This window comes from Merops nubicus, unplaced genomic scaffold (genome assembly GCF_000691845.1).
Source record: "Merops nubicus isolate BGI_N331 unplaced genomic scaffold, ASM69184v1 scaffold11241, whole genome shotgun sequence".
Taxonomy (NCBI): Eukaryota; Metazoa; Chordata; class Aves; order Coraciiformes; family Meropidae; genus Merops; species Merops nubicus.
This window is the reverse complement of record NW_008587615.1, coordinates 28,710-53,943: the sequence shown is the minus strand read 5'-3', so window position 1 is coordinate 53,943 and position 25,234 is coordinate 28,710. Positions and strand designations below refer to the sequence as shown.

Genomic DNA, 25,234 nt, shown 5'->3' with positions numbered 1-25,234 from the left:
AGGAGCTTTAATGCTGAGAAGACAAGTCACTGCTGATTTTAGACAAAAAGAAGCATGTTTCAGAAGGAGGGGAACAAGAGGAACTGGGTTCTCCTTGATGCCTTCAGCCTCTCTCAAAAAGCAGAAGAGATAATGAAGGAAAACCAAGATGAGGCTGAAGGTCTTTTTTTCCATTTCCTGGTGGATATAGGTTATGAATGTTCCACTAAGCTGTTAAACATCTCTCTGAACTGAGGAGAACAGCACATATGCTGCTTTTCATGGCTTGTCACAAATGAGCAGTACTTATGCCACACACAAAAAAGAGGCTCTTTATTCATTTGTCCATTCAACCCACCTTCAAAACTAGAGTGATCTGAGCACTTGTGAGGCATTGCAATGTATCTGGACACAGATCTGAATTCTGAACTGTAGCCTTATTTTTCACTCAAAGGATCTTGTAATGACTTTTAGAAACCCCACATCATGCAAGATGGCACTAAAGTTGCTACATACGTGATATTAGATCAAAAGACTTCTTATCTTCAGCATTTGGCTTCACTTGGCAGGTCAATAAATTCAGTTTAGCTGGTTGCCTGTTGGACTAAAAAGAAAATTTGTTTTACTTTAAAAATGTCTTGATTTCGGATTATTTCTCCTTTCTGAGGAGGGGACATGTATGATGTAAATTTAAAGCATGGGCACGCACACATGTACACCTTCAAAACACTTTGACATCAGCATGAGTCTGTGTGACTTGGTCTGTCAGAATCAAGAGGCTGCTAAATCTAAACAAAATAAAAATCCTCATGGCAACTCCTCCTGCCTATTTGAAAGGGATGAAAGGAATAAGCCCAAATTTAGAATATGCTAACACTTAAGTTTTTAATTGTATTTCCACTTCACAATAGTAAAATCATTATGGAAGTTTTCTTTACAGCATGTCCATGTTCCAGTTTCCCACTCATTTTAAATAAATCAAAGATAACACTAAAACTTTAAAAAGGAAGTGGAAAGCTGGAGATCCGGAGTTTCAGAACTTGGAATACATACAGCTACTAATAGTCTCTGCTATAATTAAGTTACTTAAGACATGATAACTAAACATGTCTTTGAAATATTTGGGATTTATAAAGGTTTATCAGAAACTACAGAGATACTCAATAAAAGTTACTACAGCTGCAGATATAAACTGAACATGAAATGTCAATTATCAGTAAATACTTTTGAACTGAGTTTTGGAAGCTGTTAATGTTAGAAATTGTAAAACAAATATAAAAGTAATGCAAACCCAGCAAACAAATAAATCTCAAAGTGCATTTCCCACATTGTTAAATGTTTGCTGGCACAAGCTCAGCAACACAATATTTTTGACATTTAAGGAACAACAATTCCTTGGAGTACATATTGGACTGGAATATCAGTTTTCAAATTTTAGTCTTGAATAGACTGTCACAATCTGAACTTTTCAACACTGAAAACAATAAAATTACTTTCCTTCTGGCACTGCAACAGAAAGAGCAAATGGAGTGCTTTACCCAGAGTCATACAAGAAAAGGAGAACTACAAAAAATAGTGCAGTTCAAACAATTCTGAATAGGCAAGTCCTGAGCTATAAAATATACTGGTTTTTTTAAGTGGTGATAACTGGATCATTACTAACCTAGCCATAAATAATTAGACTAAGTGACTCCTCAGAGGAGGCAAGGATACCTTCCTAGTCATTAAAAACAAAAAAAACAAACCAAGACTCCAGTACAAAATGTAGTGAATTCCCTTTAACTTGCTTAAGATAGGTAGTTAACTTCAGACACTGATACTCATGGCCATCAGTGGAATTTGGGGCAAAGGGTAAAATGGGGTGATGAAATGGGACCAGCCCCTTTAACAAGAGTAACAGGAGTTACTCTTATTTGCAACACATTTGTGTCCTACTGCCACCAGACAGTTTCAGGACTGCCTCCATCATGACTTTGCATTCCTTGAAAGATACTTCAGACAGATGCCAGATTCCCAGAACTCACTATGAATAATATTTTGCAAAATTTCCCATTTAGTTGAAAGCATGCAAAATATTAACACATTCACGCATCTCTCAGGTTCTATCAATAACATCTCATACCAAACACTTCCCAAGTTGCAAATTATATGCTTCCCAGATATAACCTGACAACCCTTACAAGCAAAAGTAGTTGAAGTATTAGTTGAAAATTCTGTTCAATATATTTGCCATTTTCTTATTGAACTGTCAATAAATACGTTTAAGTATTAAATCAACTGTTATAAACTACAGCAGTGGGAAAAAAAATAAAGAAATATTTTAGAAGACTAAAGAAGAGTTCACTTCATACAGACCACTGAAGGTTTTGAAATTAATTTCAAACCAGCCTTTATTCTCACTTGTACACTCTCATTAGTTCAACAATTTTAATTTTTTTACAAAATGAATGGGCAGATATTAAAATGTTTTAAATAGTTAACATCCTTTGTAGCAAAAAACCCATCTGTAATACAAACATCAGTGTATGAGCTAGTTATTGGTCAACCAGTACAGTCAGCAGCCAGAACTGAGCTTGTAACAAGATGTCTGTTCAAATCTACCCAGATTCCTCTGACTACACTGACTAGCTCTCCAGAGACACAAGAGACAAGTCTACAGGATCTGTTGCTCTGATGCAAACACTTTGTTTTGAATAAACATACATCATGATAACCACATCCCATATCTCAAGAGCATAGTAAGAACAGGGACACTGCTCCATTTCACCTGAACCACTGTTTCCACTAGTGGTCAGCAGCAGACAACTAGGAAAAAAAGAGTTAACGTAGTATAAAAATCCTTCCATAAATCAGTCTCCAACTTTTGATAATTCACAGAACTTCAACAGTTGGTAGCAGAAGTGGCATTTTCTTCATAAAGGCAGACTAAGACCAACAGATTACCTAGGAAAGGGTTCCACTAATTTATTATTTTAATAAAAAGGTATAAAAATAACTTACCGTTGCATGTGATATGGTAAGAATCCCATTTTTAACAGTACACTTTCTTCTTTGCCACACTTTCCTTAACCTACGTTAAGATATCAACAACAATAAAGTCAATAACTAGACATGATTTCCAAACACGTTAATCCCATTAATATTATGAGATTAGCCTTGAGAAACAAAGAGATGCAGTCAAATCTTACTAAATGCCTCACCAAAAGCAACTTGGAGGTTTATGACAGGTCTTAGTAACCTTTTAGAGACTTAGAAAGACAATAGCTGTCTTTTTCTTTTTTTTTTTTTTTAAATGATTGCTTGTCATTTTTTTTGTATTAACTAATTAAATTCATATCTGTGTTCTGATTTGAGCCATGAAATTCTTGAGTACTTGTGGCACACGCATTAGGAGAATGTGCCTTAAGCACCCACAGCAGAAAACAATGAAAATCCGTGCAGGAAGATGGTACTAGTTCTCATTTTGTATTATGTGCTTCCAGAACATACCCATCGCTCTTCTTTAGAAGGTAACCTTTCTTCTCACTGCCATATTCCTTATTCCCTTGGAGCTGATGCATACTATATCCTCCTTGCCTGCTCTGTGAATCCTAAAAACATGGAAAACGCCATTAACGTTTCTTGATGTCCACAGTAATTTTCCCTAACCTTTAAGCCTGTTTTACTCAATTGCTTTTCTCTACCACAACTTCATAAATTAATAAATCCTAAAATAAGAGAACTAATGCATGTTTTACATCCAAGGGAAAGCTTGCTTTCACATCACATCATCTTGAACTCACTGCATGCTCAAGATTCAATTACTTAATTAGGCATTTCAAGTACAGTATGGATGCAAATATGCATCTCAAAACAATAACTTTAAAAATATTTAAATTTAATATTGTATAAGCTTATAATCCAAGAGTAAAAGACTAAGATAAAATTTCAGAAAGAAAGCAGCAGAATAGAGCATGCGTATACACAGAAACATACATGTATAAACAAATGAAACCAAATGCTAATAACCACTATTTTTAAAATCCAATTAAAAATCTGAATAGAATTCATTAGTTTTAGTGAATGAAGTCAACTGAAATAACTTTTGGCCTGATCTAGTAAAACATTTAGATAAAATAGATTAACTGTTACAAGCACATCAGAAAAAAAGAAATCCCCAGAAGTTCATTAAAACATTGACTTACTCTCCTAGACTTCGATCACGAAAGGCAAAAGCAATAGAGGAAAGAGAAAGCAAATAATTTAAAACAAGAATTATTTAAAAAACATGTTCCTCTAACATAAATTTTATAGCCCCCACACCTAGTAAAACAGTTTTCCCCCTTTCTAACAACACTAAGAAGGCAAGAATTACTTTTTTAGGCACACTGGTGCTTTTTTCTCAAGTAACATATATCACAGGAAAATTCTGTGCAACCCTGCATAGCTGACACTGGCTTCAAAAAGCAACTAGGGTAAAAAGAGGATCAATTTTTACTAAATGCCTTCCAGGCTTTTACATGTAAGCAATTTGAATTGATAGCTATACTGCATCCTCTACCACCAAACTGGAACTAACTCTGAATTTCCATTGAAAAAGATCAGGCCCAAAGTTAGGTTTTAATTTTTGTAATCTATATAAAAAAAGTATAATCAAGGACACATTGATGTGGTTCTAAATGTAGCTGTGCAACAGTTACCTACAAAACATTTGACAGAATCCCACACTAAAAAAAAATCCAAATGAATGGGAAGTTCAATTATTCCCTTGGCAATAACCCTTTCTCTTTCAAAGCAGTTTCTTACAAATACCACAACCAACACATATTGAAGATTACTCCCTCCTAGTTTATTCAGGGTCTTTGCAACTGTTTTTCATTTTGTAATAAATTTGTCAGAGGAGTTTAGAGAGAAAAGCTTTGGTAAAACTGGTTGGAAGCAGCGTAGAGGCTCCTATGTGCACTGTGCTGTCAGCACTATGTGTTTACACCATCACATTAAGCAGCTAATTTGTTATAAATAAATTTTGAGCCCCCATTGGAATCAGGGTCCTATTGATATTAGCATAAGAAAGAAAGTAATGAGATACCATTCCTGTTCAAGGGATGTATCATCTACAGATTTGGGGAAACAAACAAAAATGTAAAGAAATAGTTGAGGAAACAGACACAAAATGTGGTTCTAAAGTCTAGCTATGTTCAACCTAAAGTTGTTAAGTTACATTTGTACCAGTAATTAATATAGAAAAATAGGGAATAAGAAGCCTGTATTAACTGTCTGGTTCACTTTAGAATCTAAGCCTCTTCACATATCAGCATTTTTCAACGTACAAAATAAATGCTTTACACAAAATTAAATGACTTAAAATATTTTTCCCCAAAGCTATAAACCACCGACATTTTACAAAATCAGGTAATTCTTAGGCAAAGAACTGGCTGGAGCAGGGAGAGCTGCATCTCGGATACGTGGTTTATTATCCCTTCCTTTATCTATTATTTCACTAGTATTATCAATATTATTGTTGCTTCCCCTCTCTTTGTGTTGTTCTATTAAATGGCCCTTCTCTCAATCCACGGGGCTTTGTTTTCCTGACCTCCCAGTTCTCCCCTAAGGGGGGAGCAGTGGGCAGCACCTGCAGGCCTTCAGTCACCAGCTGAGGTTAAACCACGACCCACGTGCAACCAGGGCCTCAGTGTGACTCCTTCAAACTGCTGCCCTGCCAAAGTAATTTTTGGTAGCCCTGCTTCACCTGCCTGAAGGTTCAGACATGTGCAATGATGGGGAGCTCACCAGTGAAACTCAGGCCATGTGTCTTCAAGTTTTGTTGTCACTTCACTAATGACTAATGAAGATATCCTTGTTTAGCATTAAAACACTGACTGACTAACAGAGGCATTGTTTTATGCAGCTCCTCAGTACCTGCCAGCATCATTATGCTCTGACTCATGTAATGTAGCAGAATCACGAGTTAAAGTCCTCACGTTGACTTTGAAAGAGACACTTGAGCATCAATGTGATCAGATGTTTACTTTATCCAAAATAGTGGATTCTTTCATTACAGCTGATCCTTCTCTTTCTCTCTCCTATGATTTGCTTTAATATGTGAGAATCACAATATTGCTTCTTCTTCTTCCAAGACACAATCTCAATTCTTTTCATACCAAACACTAACATATAACTTTTATATTGAAATCATAAATCATACAGTTTTTTCAAGGGTCCTAGGCTTTATCTAGACTATAATCAAAGTCAGGGTAGTTTATTTTGCTGGTGCCTGTGAAGTCACTTTATTACAACAGATACCTAAGTTTCAGAATTATTTAATTTTAATATTTTAAGTTAGGTTACTTCCCATTAAAACAGTAATTCTTACTACATATCCAGGAAATAGGTAACCAAAACATCAAACAGTATTTCATTTACTTATTCCACATCACAATACTCTGTGAACAACTTCAGAAGCTTAACTTGTACTGTATGCAGCAGCCATGTATGTACAATGCAAAGCACCAAAGAACAACCACCCATTTGTCCTACTTTGTTTCTGAGAACTGGCTGATGGCCAGGTAGCTTGAACTTAACATACACAGCAGCCAGGAGGGAGGGAGGTATTTTTCATTGCTTCACAGATAATCAGGTTGTGGTAGAGAAAGGTACATGAGAAGAGAGCAGGTCTTATTCCTCTGTGCTGGGAATCAACTCATAAAAATACTTTAGAATTTAAAGTTCTTTCCAAATAGCTCTTGAAATATTCTCTAATATTCTCTGTTCAACTTTTGGGAATGAAGATGAATGAGCATGAGTTATGTTCAAAGTGACTCAGATACCAGGGAGGTTACTAATGTAATGCATGGATGGGAAGCTCTGTAAGTACTATGGAAAAGATCTAGTAGGTCCATGTATGCATTGGAGATGGAAGGAAAAAAACCCAACTTAACAGCACAGATTATGAGGTAAGAGAAAACCAAGTACTAGAAAGAGCTGGCGGGTCTTAAAGTAAATTTAAAAGGTGCTTTGTAGTATTCATGGCATCATTTGTGACAGAGAAATTCTAAAAACCATATACAGTGTGTTATAAGGTTGAGTTGTCCTCAGAATAATGGAATTAAAGACATAGAGAAAGAGAAAGCCTTCAGGCCAAGGTTTATCTGCTATATAATGTACATCTACATTACAAAAGCACACAAGGGCAAATATTCAAAAGAAAAAAAAAAAAGAAAAAAAAAAAAGTACAGTGTAAGGAATAGCTCTTCAATCATTGCTTATTAATTGTGATTCCACCTGAACTAAATTACGAACTTCAAGTCATTTACCTACAAAGAGTAGCCATAATCACAATGTGCTACCTACAAAACCACACGAAACACCATAAAAATACTTAGTTGCCCCAGTTACTAAAGTCCTATTTTTGAAGAAGTTCCAGAATAATTCCAGGAAAGCAGAGATTAGTAAGCTTCACACCACATAAGAAAGATTAATGAAAACTACTTTAAAAAGTACATTTAGTATTGTACACACTGGAGAAAAAAAAAAAACAAAACAGTGCAGCTTTGGTACAGAAAGTTTATGTCTCAAAAATCTCCTGCAGTCCTCCAAAGGAGTCAGTAAGTAGAGGCAGATGGAAAAATCCAAGTGATAGCAGTCTAAAAGGGCGTTCAATGGGCACTTAGTGCTCCTTATGAAAGGGAAAGAATTGCACTGCTACAGGAGTCCTCAGATGAGCTAACAAGTTAAAAGCAGGAAACCAACAAATGAGTGTCACAGAGAGCTGTGCCAGCACATGTGATGTCTTAACACTAAAACAATCTGGGGAAGGGTGAACAGTAAACTGTCAAAGTTTGCTAGATGGTATTAAATTATTCAGGATACCCATGAAAGGCTGACTGAAGAATTCTCAAGGACCTAATGATAGTGAGTAACCTGGCAACAAATGACAGGTGAAGAACAGCATAAACAAATGCAAAGTGATGCAGAGGGGAAAAACCAAGATACTGTGAGCTGACTATTAAGATTCAGAAATGGAATGATGTGGTTATAGCTTCACAGCTGATTAAATGTTACACACCACCTTCTCTGCACTAAACAGCAGTCAAAAGGCAAGTCAATGTTAGGACTTGTATGAAAAAAACAAGAACAGAAATGAGCCAGTGATGGACCATAGATTCAGAAGCACTTCCATCTTGAGTTGGGTATGCAGATCTAAAAGCTCAAAACAAATAAAAGGATTTTTCCACACAAGATGCAGTGATGGTGAGAAAGACTCATCTGCAACTGAAGTCAGTAGTTTACGCTGCTCCAAAAAACAACTGCACAAATTCCACGAGAGGAAGTCCATAGGGTGGTGGAGAGACTGCAGAGATGGTCAAACTACTAATGGGAGGGTATTCTTGGTGTTTATTGCCCTGCATTTTACCCTCAACACCCATGACTGATTGCTGTTGGAAACTTGGCTGACAGTACATCTGGATTTAAAGTATATTCTTATATAGGTTTGATGTTAGCAATACTGTCCTATCGTATGTGGACAATCATATATATGCAGCAGAATGCTGCCTAATGTTTAATTAAACTAATAATAATATTAGTTCATATTTAATAACAAATAATATTTCTGACCCCTGAGCTCTATGATCTGCAAAAAGCCACAGGACTACCTCAGGTAAAAGCTGTGATACCCATTATACCCTACCTCCTAGTTCGAGGAGCATTCCCGGATATCTGCAAAGGACATGAAATGTTCACCCTTCACTTCTGATACCAGTGCATTGATGATGTAGTTTTCTTTTTAACTGCCTTATCTCAGCCATTGCTGTCTGGTTAACATACAAATTTTCTTCCTTATCGTTTTGTAGTAGTATAAGGGGTTTGAGAAGTAGAACCACAGCACAAAATCCATGGGAGTTAGCAGATGAAGGGTAATACAGAAACCATACATAAAGGCAAGGCTCCAGTTCTCATTCTGGCTTACTCAGGATCACCTAGGTCAGGAAAATCCTGAGGATAATCTGGTTGGAGGGTGGCATGACCTAGGGAAGAAGTGCACATCCCACCCCTTTATATTTTTTCCTGAATGTTTATCATTGTCAAGAACAGGACACTGGGCTAGGTGAAGCATTTATCTGATCCATTACAAGTGTTCTTATAGTACACTAAAACTACAAAATGACACAAAAAAAGGAATAATTTCATTTCATAGAAAAAAATGAAAACAGAAAATTAATCTAAAACTATGGTTTGTTGGTATGTAGCTAAACATTCTTGATATGGTTTGTCATAATGTTCTTCTGAACCAAAAACTACACAAATTGAACATCAATTAAACCAATTTTTGAATACAGAATTCATACATTCACATTATCTCCAAGAACATCTATCTTATTTACCTCCTTCTGATCAAGCTGCAGAGAAGATTTTATCAAATCACGAAGAGCAGTAAGTTGTTTCTTTTCTTCATCTTGTGTCTGCTTTATCTATGGAAAGAGATTGCTATTATGTGCTTTCTGGGTGCAACCGTAATTTGAATTTTTTATGCACTCCAATATACCATTTTAGATGTACATTATCTGAACAACCAGCTCGACTATTTTGTGCTTCTGTAATACTTGAGTTTATTCTCATGGTATAGTCCATTCTTACGTAATCAGCTTCTATGCATATACTATTTGAAAAGCAAGCTCAAAAGAATATACAACTCTGCATGCTCTGTTCTGTTACTCTTTAATGGTTCACTATATCTAATGAAACTAATTTAGTCTCTGAAATATTAAGTAACTCAAATAAGCTTGACAGATGACTTGAGGAATGAAAATGAAGTTTCATTTAGCAACTAACTGCTATAACAAATAGGATTATTGCAATTCCTATTAAAGAACACCAAAGCACTTGGGTGTCAAGTGGGCTTTGATTCCACACTGTCACTTGCCTTCAAGGAACATCACAAGTTAATTAAGTTAAAAACTCTGGTGCTATTATCAAGCAGTTTGGTTTTGAAAAATCAAAGTGGCAGATAAAATTTGTGCTAATGATATAATCTGATTCAAAGATTCCCACTTTAAATTAGTTTTATTTTAATGCAACATTAAATTAGTAGTAGAATGAAAGCTACTTTTCCTAATAAATGTAAAAACAGACTACAAAGTTTAAGATAGTCAAGATGCTTCTTCCCCAGCCTAGCTATATGCCAAATTTCAAAGAATACACTTTTTATTTATAAGATACAAATTAAATAAACACCATGGTAGTCAGATCTAAAATGTATTTATATGAACAAAATATTTCTAGTTTTTAGACAATACAGTACTTATAAGTAAACTTACATTATATAAGTCAGCAGCCAACTTTTCAATATATTGTTTGAGTTTATCAGCTGTTTTCAAGCCATCTTGAAAGAAACTATAATGAAAAATAGCTGTGATTTCTCAGAAATACATAGAATTCATAACACAAAGTAGATTGTCTTGTGGAGAAAAACAGCAAAACCACTGAATTATATCCAACTCCTCCTATCCTCAGAAACAAACAATCAAAAAAAACCCCAACAAAACCCCCCTTCCTAATAGTTTCTAAGGACAACGTCTTTCAGGAGTGGAGATGCATCACTGTGACTTTAACAAATGTCAAATTAGAGAGAATATAGCTTAGCTTATTTTTATCACTGTTAGTCAACATGTTTCCCCTTAATAATTTCTAAAATCTTTTTCCTGTATTTAATGTAACTAAAAGTTCCTGCATGTTTGCCTCCACGGCTCTACTGATGACAAGGTCACATTTTAACAGTTCCACTTTAAGGAATATGAGAGAAATTACTGGATTTTACAATGGTTTTAAAATTTACATTTAAAAAAAAAAAACTTAGAAACTATTCAATAAAATAAACAAGCTATTTTAGAAATTACATTCCAGATCAATGGCTTGGGAACTGAAATGACTTTTGTACTCAACCAGCAAGAGTTTTCCCTTGGCCTCTCTCTTCACCACTCCCCTGCCCCACTCATGGTCATACTCTCTATTGGAAGACTACTGCCCAAAAAGATGAATTTGCAGGCACCTGGCAGATTACAGTTATGATAAACATTCCTTACGTAACCAAAATAAGTTCATAACAAAGGGAAAGAAAGATGTGTGTAAAAAATAAAATTGTAACTAAAACTTGAAAGCATTGCACTTACTTGCATTGTGCATGATAGTATTTAATAAGGTTCTGCAGAAGGTCCACGCCTTTTTTTGTCTTGATTTCATTAACCTTAATAAGATACTGTATAGACAGTGAAAAACATGTTTATAATCATGCCCCAGATCCTTCAACAGTTTTCAATCAATAAAACATCATTTGCTCAAAGAACTAATTATGTCTGTGTTTGGCCTGGGTGCTGACTCACAAGCAACCAGTCCACCAGAGTTAAGCAAATTAGAAAACAGGTAACAGTTTGACTGTTCCTAAAGAAATTCAAACAACCTAAAACATAAGACAAATTCAGGAAGACATTCTGTCTTTTACAATTGTCTGAAGATGTCCCTTTTTTAAATGCTATTGCAGTAATTACTGAACTATTCTAAAAATAGAAGTACCACAGAATTTAAACTCATCACTGCTAAAATGTAATAAAGAGAACTATTAATATAAACAGTAGTTTTACAGAACTAACATATTACTAGCACTTTATCAGACATTTTATAAGGCTTCAGGAAGCATGTCGGAAGAGAGATATCAAAAAATACTTCCTGACCTTGTCAACCATAAAAATATTGACAAATACTTCCACAGTATATTTTCAGCTCAAGAACTTCAGCATAATAATCTAAAAACAAAGGAGTATAACAAAAGAAAGCCAAGTTTTGGCTAAAATAATTATCTTTACATTGTTGTACTATGTAACACCGAAACAATTTCCTCCCTCCACCCCCACAGAATAATGAAGGAAATTTCACCACCTCTAAGTAAGGCCCACAAGGTACTTTTAAGTTATGGTGTCATTATTAAAAGCTGAAACTTGTTTCTTACTTCACACATTTGTAGCTGAAATAGCCGCCTCTCCTTCTCCATCTCCTCTGCTATCTCAGCTCCTGTTATTTCAGTTCTTATCATCCCATGCTGTTTTGCATGTTCTCTTTTTTCCTTTTCAATTTTTGTACTGAAATGTTAATTAGAAAACATTTTAGAGAATTTCTTAATTACTACTGTGTGATCTAGTACCACTTAGAAAACAGAAATAATCCGGAAATATTAAAGAAGCTATTCTGAAGATGAATTCCTCTAGGACACAAAATCCTTTTTTTTTATTTTTTCCCTCCACTGACCAGAAGTAATGGAGTCATGAAACTGCCTCTCCCTCCTTCCTTCCTTCCTTCCTTCCTTCCTTCCATTCTTTGACTCTTTTCTCTAGTTTGTGTGCTACCTGTGGGGGACGGGACCTCATTTTTTCTATATGATGTGATCCATACCCTTCAGCCCTTTATTCTCCAGTGTAAAGCATAAAGAACCTACTGACTTGGCAGGAAAATGGCAGAATTACTTACTATTGACAGGTTTTATGTATATGATTATAATAATGTGTAAATGGCATTTACACATCATTATAATGACACAATTTACTTTGCAATGTTCAGTATCTAAGCACTACCTTCTTTACACTAAAGAAACACTGGGCAGTCATTTAACTACTTCACAGAGCACATAATATTTTCTTTCTATTAGTGCAGAAGAGGGATCCACAGAAGAGATGCCTTGATCACATTCACATAGCTAGGGACTAGGAGGGGAAAGAAAAAAAAAAAAAAGGAAGGAGAAAAATACTTACAATTTGGTTTCATAATCCTTCCAGGCTTTGTCAAAAGGTTTTTTTAGGTCCTTAGGAAACAGGAAATTTTCTTAGAACATTTTTAAAACTTTGAGTTTGGAGTTATGATATCAAGTTACAAATAGCAACAAAAAATACTGTTTTAAGACAGAAATTTACAGTGAAATTCTAAAGAAGCATGAGAGTCATGCCAAATCTGAATTTGTTCTTTGGAGACAGAATACACACAGAATATTAGTGGATGCTAATATAAGAAATAATCTTACAATGCAGCTGAACCAGAAACCAGTTCCCTAACTAAAAAGTTAAGTTTTTAGCACTTACCCCTTTAACACCTTTTAAGTCTCCTTTTAAGAGGGAATCCAAAGTGAAAATAACATTGTGGCTTAAACCCTGGAGCTGAAACAAAAACATTATAATGTTGTAATTCAAAAAGATTTAGCATGATCTGATCAAACTACTGCCACCAAGTCTTTGAACTTCACTAGTAAAGTTGCAATCACCTCAAAATTTCTAAACTAAACATAAATTCAAGTCTGAGAATTAATAAACATGCACTTATTATAATTAATTTTACTTATAGGGCAATATAAAACCAGAATTATAAAATAGTACATAAGGAAAGCTCTGAAAGCATCTGAAGGTAACCTTCTGTCTCCCAAAGCACCCATTTGAATACTACTTCTTTTATTATTTGGGAATTATTATTAATATTTTATTATTTATGAAGCAAATGAGGTTTTGGAAACTATGGTTCTTACAGCCTCCTGAGTGAGAAGCAGGGACCTGCTGTGCCACAGGCAGGCATCATGCAAGGCATGTGTTAATTCAACCACAAACAAAAGGAGCAAAAAGCATCATCTCTTTGATTATCCACAACTATTTGGGAAGACTGTTCCTTTCCTTGTCCAGTGTGGAAATTCGACATCTCCTTAAACTTTCAAGAGCTTAAATTTCACCTCATTAAGTCCATGTCTGTTTGATTACACATTTGTCAGATGTTCTGTTTGTCTTTGGCAGCCTGAGGGTAAAAGACCTACTGTTGTGATCCTATCTGAACAGGTAGGATGTGTGTGGTTCCTGGGGAGTCACCATCACAGGCAAGAGAAGCATATCTTATTATGCCAGTCTGGTGAAAATGCTGTTGCCTCTCCTACTTCATTCTTCCCTTCACTTCTCCCCCAAAATATTCCATGAATTCTTCAGTTACTTGCTAAGGAAGGATAGGGAGAATGACATAAAGGCTGCAAGACACCACATCCTCTGCTTGTAAACCAAAGGAGCTGGCAAGTGTTACATTACTGTTTTTAATATGGCCCAGATCCCCTCTCCTATAACACCTTTTAATCAAATTTTAGTCCTTTAAACTAATTTTTAAGGGTCTTTTGTGAAACACAGGATCCACACAGATGACAATATCAAAATGTTCACTCAGGTTCTCCAAGCATTACATTCCATAAACAAACTCTCTGTATAGTCAAAAGACATGTTTGAAAAATTAGGTATGCAATTTTTCAAAAATGACATTATGTTGTTTTAAACACATGTAAAAAAATAGAAAAAAAAATCTCACTCTTGTGTCCTGGTTTACTTTCCTCATAGGCATAAAATAAAGTTGTAATGGAACAAGGCATGACCTGTGTTCATTCACTGCTGTTTTAAGAACCAGGACAAGCAACTTCTTGGATCATGTCAATATTTACAAGAACTACATCCACTACATATAAAATACCAGATTTTCCTTCATTAGATTCACTATCCATCCTTAACAAAAAAATAAAATAAAAAACCAGGCTTGATTTGTTCCCCAAATATCCTGGGCAAAAAGGATTTCTGTAGGTCCCCTCAAGATGACTGCCAAAACTTGCTGCTGGAGCTGGAGCACAGTCCAGGTGCCCATGGCTCTCCCAGAGACACAGAGCAGTCCCATGGAGCACAGCTCTCCAGCTTCCCCTGCACCACCCCTGGGCAGGCAGCGTGCTCTCAGCACACTCTGCTCTCAGCACGGCAGAGGAGGGATCTTTGGAACACAGGTTATTACACAGCTACTTAATTATCACCTGAATGCCTGTCAGCCACCCCGCAAGTGTTGTTCTTTCTAGACAGCTTGCAGCTATCATAACTGATGCAGGATGAACCTGCTCCTACGAGGACAGGCTGAGAGATCTGGGGTTGTTCAGCCTGGAGAAGGCTCTGGGGAGACCTTTCAGTGCTTCAAAGAGGCTTAAAAGAAAGATGAGGACAGATGTTCTAGGAGCGCCTGCTGTGACAGGACAAGGGGTAATGGTTTTAAACTCTAAGAGGGGAGATTTAGACTAGATATAAGGAATTAATTTTTTTTATAGTGAGAGTGGTGAAACACTGGGACAGGCTGCCCAGAGAGGTGGTAGCTGCCCCATCCCTGGCAACATTCAAAGTCAAGTTGGATGGGGCTCTGAGCAACCTGAGCTAGTAGATGTCCCTGCTCACTGCACAGAGGTTGGACTAGATGACCTTTGAAGGTCCCTTGCACTATGATTCCATGATTCTTCTTCATATGAGATGGATTCAAATTCAGAAAACCTGACACGTGCTTTTTATCTTCACATTCAAGACAATCTTGTCAACTATTTCATGTGTAAATATTTTGTATTTTTTAAAAATACAAATTCTTATATTCAAAGTGTATTCAAAGCAAGCTGAAGAACAGCCACTAAAACATACTGTTTGTTTGAGGCTGCAGCTCAACAACATGAATAAAGAACAAAGGTTCTTTACAGCTTAGAAGATCAAGATCTGAGAACAGATTTTCTCCTTAATTGCTACAATAGAATTAATGCTCAAATACTGATTTTGCATGGAGAAAAAAAAAGGCAATCACTTTTAGTGATTAAAACCCTAAAAGGTTTACTTTCTTTACCTGGCTTCACTAAAGGAGTTTATAGCAAATAGTCTTAAGCTTTGATTCTATTTAAAGAGCTAAGTTCCATTTTTCTTCCTACTTAGCTCAAACATTTGCACAGGACCCCCGGACAATATTATATCATAATAAGAACAAAGGGAGACAGGGAAAGTGTAGAGCATTATGCCATTTTGTGATTTGTTGGCTTTTTATCTCAATACATCACAGTTAACAACTCCTTAGTATTATGTAAATTTTGCTGGAGAATGGAAAGAATGATGCATATTAAGCCAACAAGTGATTAAGATAATACCTACTTTATCCATACACAGATTAAAGAGAAGGTATTATTGTTTTCATCCTCAACCATTTTAATCAGTTTCCACTTAATAACCTAAGCTGCAGTTCAGATCTCAATTGTAAATTTTGAGAAAGAATATTCAGAAGATTTTAGTCCCAGCCTAGTTCATAAAACCAGAGAGGACACATATTTCTGCAATATGGGTGGATATGGCAGGTTTAAAGTAGTTGTTAGGGCAGGCACAAAAACCAGCACAATGCTGTAGCTCTTTTCATTTTTCCAAGTGTATCCATTAAGGAGAATCAATTCAAGCCATTAATACTTGGCTTGAAATGAACTGAACAGTGGCCAGCTAGTACGACAGCTTGGAAAAAACCCAACTACACAGCAGAGTATTACTCCAATATGGTAAGATTTTGGATCCATGTCTTCTGTTGTTGAAGACTTGATAAAATAGTAGCACAGATGAATTCCAAACACATCTGATAATGAAAAGTCTCATCTCTAAAGTAAAATACACCAAAGAAACTTTGCCAGATGGAAATACATACAATAATTTGGGGGGGGAGGGTTGTGAATATTTGCCCACAAAGATTAGCTGGGGATATTTACAAGAAAGGGAGGTAGAAAAAAACAGGCTTTAAACATTTAGAAAAAGCCAAGCACCAAACAAAATTTCAACAGAAAAGTAATCTGCAAGTGCTCCAAATATTATTCCAGAATTTCATCTAGATCACTTTAAAGATACTGACACACTTGGTTTCACAAACACAGATCTTCATATAGCTTTCTAAGGCACCATTATAGTGAACTACTACAGAAAGAATGAAACCTGGAACAGGAGAGGAGGTAGAAGTAAAAAGCAGAGAAACTGATTCTGGAGGGACACTCCAAGACTGCTGAAAATGACCAGTGCTGACAATGGCCAATCACAATGTAATTAAATCTACTAAATGTTACAGAAGTGGTCATTGTGTGTCAATTCTTATAAGACAACCTTAACAACAACAGCTCCTCAGAAATGTAAGTTTTAAGTTTCATGTTATATTTAGTGATAAGATCAACAGTTTATAGTATAATTTGCAGAGTGACTTATTTGTTTTTGTTAAAATGATTAATGACTATGCTTTTATTCTTGACCTTGTCTGCAGAGGAATCATTCCAAAATTATGGTTTCCAAAAGCTGTATATGAAATACAAGTTGCTGGCTTTACTTCATAGCAAGTGATCACAATAACTGAAAATCATTCTCTAAGTGATCACTCTATAAGTCCTTCACAAAGAAGAAAATAGATTATTCTGTACCCTCCTCATGAAATACACATAACATCACAATTCATAGGAAAATGCTTAATGAATCATAATTAAAGTTCACAAGATTTAATGAAAATGGATCCAAATTTTTGAAGTATTTCTTTGGTTGCCTGCCGTGTAGCTCTATTCCTTATTCATCCTCCTGTCTTTAAAAGTAATTCATTATTTTACTGTCCTTTTATTAAATAAGGCAACAACAATCTGCTCTATGTAAAAAATCCTATTAGCTTGCCATTCATCTTAATACCTACTACCAACTTTTCCATTAATTTTATTAACACAAGCCTCAGCACCTAGTGTGGGGCTTTACCAGTGACATACAATCCTCTCAGCTGCTTTTTCACTGGGCCTCAACTGCTTCAATATTATAATTCTATTAATCAGAATGATGCTTAAGAACAGTGGGTCAGCAAAGCAGAATTATCTACCTTAGAGAGAAGAAAGGTGAGGAAAAAAAAATGGTTTTAAAACACTAAGATATTTGTAAAGTCAACTCATTGTCTATTTGAGACTTCTGAATAAAGTGAATTAGGGAATAGCATATTTTAAATCCTGTCAACAAGAATTTAGATAGATAATGCTTCCTAGTCTAGCTAAAATAGTGTAACATTGTTCTGAATGAAAGTGGCTTCTTAAATTAAATGAGTTTTTCCATCTTGATCAGCATTACTTTAAATGAATGAATGAACAAACAAACAAATAAATAAATAAACTCCACTTCTTGCTTGACAGTTCAAAGGTAAAAATTTCTGTGTAAGTCCTGCAAGGAATGATGAGGTCCAGGGAGCTTCCAACACACTTGAGTTCTAGTTCCAAACTGTCCTCAAACTGCACTTTAACACATATTTTAAAATAATTATTTTTAATTGTGTGCTAAGTTAAGATTAAAAGAGGCCAAAATAACCCAGGATGACAGAAGTCTTTACAGAGGAATGCAGATCCTTTGCACATCTATGAATAGGCCAGAGCAGAGCTCTTAAAGAAAGCAAGCTTCATCAGGCTAAGAGTGATATCCTTAGATGAGTAAGTAGGTGATGAAGAAGAGGCAAGTCTCAGAATGGAGAAATAAGTACAAGCACGAGAGGTCAGAGGTGACACCCTGTTTTGAGTGTTGTGAGGCCATGTGCAGCCTGAGATGTTTCTAAGTGCATCTCAGAGGAGTCAAATGAATGTCTGCTGAGACCAAGCTATTCTGGGTAGTAAAGCAAAAGCCAGGTATGAAGAGTTGCATGAGAATTTTGGAATATTTACCATGGAGAGAATGAAAGTAAAGACTGAAGTCTGTGCTGAAAAACCTAAAGTGATACATGAGGAGAAAAACATGCATACAGAATCATGCTTATGAAATAACAATCAAGGAAAAATGTCTCAAGGGAAAAAATGTCTTGATTTACAACACAGAATCCCTCAAAAGCACCATGTCAATATTCAGAAAACATAAAGCAACCAGCCTTCAGAAAACGGAATAAGAAAGTGAACTACCTTCATGTTTGTCTGTCCTTATTTCAGAAAGGGCTACAGTAGTACTAAGATACAGAAAGGACCAACAAGGACAGTCCAAGTCATGGAGTCAGCTCAACTAAGACTCAGCTAGAAACATAACAGAGGAAGGGCCACAAGAATGACAGCGATCTGTAAATTCCGGGGAAAAATAGAGAAAATCTTACATTTTTTTGTAAGATACAAGAATCAAGGAAAAATAAATTATCATGTTCAAAAGAAATAGAATTGCTATTTCAGAAAGCAGCTCGGCTATGGCTACATGGACCTTTGATGTGACCTAAAGCAGTTGTGCTTGTGCTAGGGGCCCTAGGAATGAAAGTCTATAGTATTATTTATACTTCATGCACCTAAAAAGCTTGGTGATAAGCCCAACTATAAGAAAGAACAGAAAACTGAAGCTACCACTTTCTGAAAACAAAAGCAATCAAATCCATGAAACATGATTTCAGAAGAAATGTGGCTTTGTTACTTTTGGTGTTCAAAGATATTTGCTATGTCTACAGCTTTGACAAGTAAAAGGCCTGAGAGGAACTTCAGATGAGTCAAAATTTTAAATCACCTTCATAAGCCTAGTACTTAAGCAATGGATGCTTTGTAGACCACAGCCAGAATGGACTATTAACACGATTTAAGCATGGTCTCTAGATTGACATTTTTCTTCCAAAAAGTGTAAGTTTCTCTTTTTGAGGTAAACCAAAACAACCTAAACTAATGTCATTGGTTTCTAACTGTAAAGACTTCAAGTGAGGGAATGATTTAAAATTAAGGTCTACAAGAAGAGCTATGTAACACCATCAATCACTTCAGAATGATGCCTCAAGTAATGTCTCAACATTTATATTTTTCTTCTGAACTGTCAATTAACAATCAAACACAGCCAGTGTGTAATAACATCCTTTAAAGAAAATCTCTGAAGAAATTATTATGTTGGGTTTTGAAAAAAATGAAAGCAACTCTGAAATTATCATCAGTATCATTCAGTTGTTTTATTGTACTTTATTTTGGAAAACTAAAAAACCAAGAGAAGCTGGAAACTCCTTACCAGGTTCTTCAGCAGTGTTGATAATTCTTTCGTAAGGGTGGAAAATTTTACAAAAGCTGTGCCCAGATCTGGATTATCCCGACTTAAAAAATTACTTCCAAATTTATCTAGTACTTGTGCATAGTTTTCTTCATTTTGAACATGATCTGCAAAGAAAAAAGAGAAATCAGAAAGTTTTTCTCATAAAATGACATTATTTTAAGCTTATGTATTGCAATATAGCGACAAATCAACTAATAAACATTAAATTAAAAATAGCCACAAGTTAATTAAATTATGGAAAATTACAATACTTTTAATATTAAAAAGAACTATTTAGCATTTGACATAGTGCTTCTTTTAAATCAGCAACTCAAATTTATAATATAACAACAAAAAAGCTCCATAGTTATTAATACAGTAATAAGATCAATAAAAGGTCAATCAAACAATATAAATACACATGCCCATTTCATAAACAACACAGGAATGTATAATTGTCTACTGTAATGCAAACTTTTCTAAATTGTAATGCAGGACACTTCTACAGAACAAAAAAATCAATGGTATCAGATATAAAACTAAAGAGGCCAAGTCAGACTCTGACTGCAAGTTCAAGAGAAGAAGCCTGACTTACAAAGATTCCCTTTCCTCCTGCTTTGCAGAACTCTGTCACCCCCCAGAATGGAACGTGCACTGGTACCCAGCCAAAGCCTTGCATCCATGTCTCTGACAGCAAACTGGACATGCAGACAGGTCAGAACCAAGAAGATGAAACTCAAGCCCGTGAAAGAGTCAAACCCTTAACTCAAGGATGAAGGAAATTCTGAATTACAGAATATTGTGTCTGAAATGTTTTCTTGTTTCTATCGCTCTCCTTTCTGACATCTGTTTGCATATTTTCTTTTACTTCCATTTTAGCATCTCTAAATAGAAAATTTGCCCCTACAGCCCTTCAGGACATGCTTTATCACCTCCATCTCTCTTAGAGGAATATTGTTTTATTAATGAAATCAGCTTTTCACTTTAATGAGTTTCCTAGTCTATGTTTTTTTCTTTAAGCCACAAACACAAAAGGACAGTTATTCCAACTAGAGCAAGTTCTCTGCAATGAAAAGAGGGGAGAAAGAAGAGCTGACAATAGGTATCATTTTTTTAGCCAAAAGACCTGAAAGTTTTACATCCATCAAATTGTTATCTTGCCTGAGAGCATTTGAATTACAAAGTGAGGGAGAAGAAGATGCCTTAAGGTTCAAATAAGGCTCAAATAATGTCCCACAATGCATGAATCTACTTTGACATTAACAAGGAGCTGATAAGAGCTAAATGATAATGCTTCTAAGATATTATGGGTACTCAAAACAACAGTGCACTAAAGCTCCAACAAAAAAAGTGAAAACCTATTAGAAGACAAAAAAAGTCACAATGCTTATTTACAAAAAAAAAATACCCAAATCCCACACATCAGACAAGTTACATTCTAAAATGAGACATTAACACTGAGGTTTTCAAAAGGCCAAATATTTAATCATATGTTAATACAGAGTTGTAATTCAAACTGTGTGTTTTTAATAAAACTGTTCCAAAAGCATATGGTTTTAATCAAATAGCTCAGCCTTAAAACCAAGGAAACCACTATATAGAACTAAAATATGCATTTTGTTTTGATGTAAAAGCTGTTGCATAAATATACTCAAAAGATTTTATCTCAGAAGGAGCTTTGGCTTATGCAGTCCTGAGGTAGTAAAGCTCAAATGTACCCAACTGTGAAGGAAAAAGATAGTGGAACAAAGATTCTGCTAGAAGCTGGAACCTTTGTCCTTGCCTGGGAAGCACTTCTAACCCAATGGTAATTCTGAGCATCTTGATTTTAAGCACTATGTTGTTTCATACAGCATGTTCAGAAAGAATTTTGTAAAGACACTGAAAAAGAGCTGGAGAAGACTGTTTCCTTTATCTGTGGAAAGGCAAAGCACATTCCCAGTCAGGAGGAGGAAGCAGGAAGCAGATCATTGTCCTAGAACAATATATAGGAAATTCTCCAGAGTCTCAGATCACAAAACATCTACATCTAGAAATGAGGCTCTGATTACAGTGTAAAAAGAATATTTCTGTAACTACCACACACAAACACACAAAACACATGTAATGTGTAACAGTAATAAACTTTCCAATTTTTATGTAAGTATGAATGTACATCTTGTAAAAGGAGAAGAAATATTTTGTTTAAGAGCTAAGCTTGGTCTTAAAGGCACATAGACAAAAAATTCCATCTGCAATGTTGCCTATGCTAAAATGCAATGTAGGAAAGACAACATGCTTAGAGCAAAGAGCGTGCTTTAATCTCCCTGTAGGAGCCTCTTGCAAACACAGAAATCACTTCCTAGCAGCCTAATAGAAGTCCCTTTGCATGAAGAAAACTATGCTGTGCATGATGTTACTCCCTCAGATACAAGTACTGCAGGAAGGACTTTACTAACCCTCAACAGTGAGACACAAACGCTGACAGCAAGACACACAGAGGACAACATTTGTCTTCCAGAACTGCCCCACGTCTTCTCAGTATTGTAAACAAAGCCCGGTACTGTGATGAAGACAGAACAGCTTCCCCAGGCAGACATGCTCCTCCTTAGCAGCTCCGCAAGAGGTGCTGTTTTGCCAATGACCAGGCCCAACAAAAATGATAGCACCAGCAGGAAGAGGAACCAACACGCAGACATTTTTGTTTACGATATGAATGACCGCCGGGGGTACAAACAGGTCAACCAGCTCATACATGATCGATGCCACCCCCAATGATCCCACAAACAACACGACTCAGCCCACAACAGGTGGTACAAACAGAGACCCGAGGTTGCCCATAGTTGGCATGGGAAACAGCCAGACCAGCCAGTTAAACATATAAGAAAAAGGTGCCCACATGACAACTCTCACCCGATTGACCGCGTTCACAAAGGTCTAAACAGACCAGGGCCCAGCTCTAGGGAGAGTCAGGAGGTCTGACCTGAACCAGGAAGCTCTGTGGAGTGCACTCCACAGACAGACACTCCTGACTCCCTGCAAGTGGTCCCAGCTTTTATCCCCAAGCAGACACCTGACCTTTGTCAACTCAATGCGGGACCCCTGGGGCTCATTTCCCTTCTGGCTCTCCCTGCAGGGCCGGCCGCACCCTGGGGGGAAGCTATAAGGCAAACTCACCCCCTCTGTATGAAGGGCTGTGGGAATCACCCCTATGTCAACCTTAATTCGGGGGCTCGGATTTCAGACCCCAGCATTTCAGGTGCCAGAATCATGGAGAAGTGAGGATGGGCTCTGCACCCACTGATGAAGGCAGCTCCCTTCAGAGGGGCCTCACTGATCAGCCCTTCCCTGACGGGAGCTGGCAAGGCAGCCACCACCTGAGCACATCTGGAGGACCTCACTACAGAGTGACAGATGTAGCATAAAGCAACCAGCCCAGGCACAACAGTGAGACCTGCTGAGCTGAAAGACAGCTTTATCTTCACCACAATCCACACCTTCAACTGTGAGAAACACTTGGCACAGAATTCACCTTTGTTTTGAGAAAACTCTGGTAGGGCCCAGTACACAGCAATACTATGACATCTCTTACTTCTATATGCACTATGATGTGTATATCAGGGATTGTGGCCTAAGGAGAAATAATACAAACATCTGAAGATGCAGCTCCAAGGAGCCAATGCAGCCTACAGCAGCACTCACTAGCCTTAACCCTCCTTTGTCTAAAACAGTTTGTTCTGATACATTACCCTGCAAACACTGAACAACAACAAAAAAGTTAAACCGTTTACAGAAGAAAGAAAAACGTAGAAACATGACTTCTTCCTGTTATTGATTATAGTCAGATTACACTCAAAGAAACCCAAAGAACATCTGAATTATTAAGAATTAGAATCATAGAATCCTTTAGGTTGGAAGAGACTTTTAAGATCATCAAGTCCAACCATTAAGCTAACACTAGTAAGTCCACTGCTAAAACAGATCAGAATCTGTCAGGGTTGGAAGGGACCACAAGGATCACCCAGTTCCACCCCCTCTGCCATGAGCAGGGACACCTCCCACTAGATCAGGCTGTCCAGAGCCTCATCCAGCCTGGCCTTAAAGACCCTCAGGGATGGGGCCTCAACCACCCCCCTGGGCAACCCATTCCAGGGTCTCACCACTCTCATGGTGAAGAACTGCCTCATGTCCAGCCTGAATCTGCCCACTTCCAGCTTTGCCCCATTGCCCCTAGTCCTGTCATTACCCGATAGCCTAAAAAGTCCCTCCCCAGCTTTCTTGTAGGCCCCCCTAAGATACTGGAAGGCCACAATAAGGTCACCTGGGAGCCTTCTCTTCTCCAGACTGAACAGCCCCAATTACTTCTGCTTATCTGGTTAAGTCCAAAAAAGAAGCGTCATGATTCAGAATCCTGACCAACTTGAAACTACTCTTATGCTGCACTTATAAAATGACTTTGCTCCACAGGTAGCCAGAGGAAAAATAACCCATGTCAGAGCCAAGCTGCATTTATGAATGGAAAAATACACACAAAAAAAGATTCAGAAACACTTTAGAAAAATCAAAAAACCTAGCAAGCTTAAAGAGGATTGCAGAAGAAGTTTATTTGAAATAAGAAAACATCCTTTCTCCTTTCATCCTTCACAAAGTTGAAATCTAATTAAAAAATAATAGAAAAGAAAAAATATTTGACCACCATATTCCTATTTGGACTGATTTGCTGAAGGGAAAAGTAGTAAAAGCCCCTTTCAAATATTTCCAGAGCAAGGAGCATCTCAGTGAGTCTGCAAAGTTCTCTAAATCATCATGGTATCAAAACACTGAGAGATAAACCAGCCCAGAAAGGTAAATGACTTCTTTTTGCATCAGTGTTCATCACCGATGTGCTTGAAGATGTTCTCATGGAAGAATTCTCTTCCAACTCTGCTTCAGAGGATTTATACCAAATTTAAGTGCTAACAGCAGAATTCATCAAAGGTGACAAAATGAGCAATGGCAAGTCACTTAGACCCACGTACAGAACAATCAAATAGGCAAACTATAGAGCTGAAAAGCAAAGCCTCATTTATAACAGCCTTTACACTACAGGAAGAATGAGAAGCAAATCTAATCACTATTTTTAATAAGAGCTCCACAGAGAACTGAGAATCCAAGTATGCACCAGCAGAGTAACAATGCTTATATACTCCTCAGGCAGATTTGCAGAAACTACATTGCAGAATAGAGTCAGTGGACATGGGGATAAATACAAAATGCTGAACAAGAAACACTGGTTTTCTAAACAGAATTTTTTGTTTAAAAAAGCTTCCGCCCCAGGGGATCAAAAAGCATGTGGGGATCTGTCTGGATTTCTGAGAAGGTTTCTCACTCATCAAGACACTAAAAGGAACTAAGGAAACTAAAGAGGGATTAGCCTCATACAGGAGACAGACAGGTCA

General features: G+C 36.7%; 1 protein-coding gene across 1 annotated transcript in view; it reads right to left on the bottom strand.

The window, feature by feature from the left end:
* LOC103781274 (arf-GAP with SH3 domain, ANK repeat and PH domain-containing protein 1-like) overlaps positions 1-25,234 on the bottom strand; it is a gene marked incomplete at both ends in the record, with an annotated part of 63,491 nt that overhangs the window by 33,608 nt on the left and 4,649 nt on the right. The window contains 11 exon segments of the mRNA XM_008948983.1: positions 496-583; positions 2,980-3,049; positions 3,469-3,569; positions 4,164-4,172; positions 9,342-9,428; positions 10,275-10,350; positions 11,127-11,212; positions 11,960-12,089; positions 12,756-12,805; positions 13,080-13,154; positions 19,797-19,942. Of these exon segments, the coding sequence (XP_008947231.1) occupies positions 496-583; positions 2,980-3,049; positions 3,469-3,569; positions 4,164-4,172; positions 9,342-9,428; positions 10,275-10,350; positions 11,127-11,212; positions 11,960-12,089; positions 12,756-12,805; positions 13,080-13,154; positions 19,797-19,942 (918 nt within the window).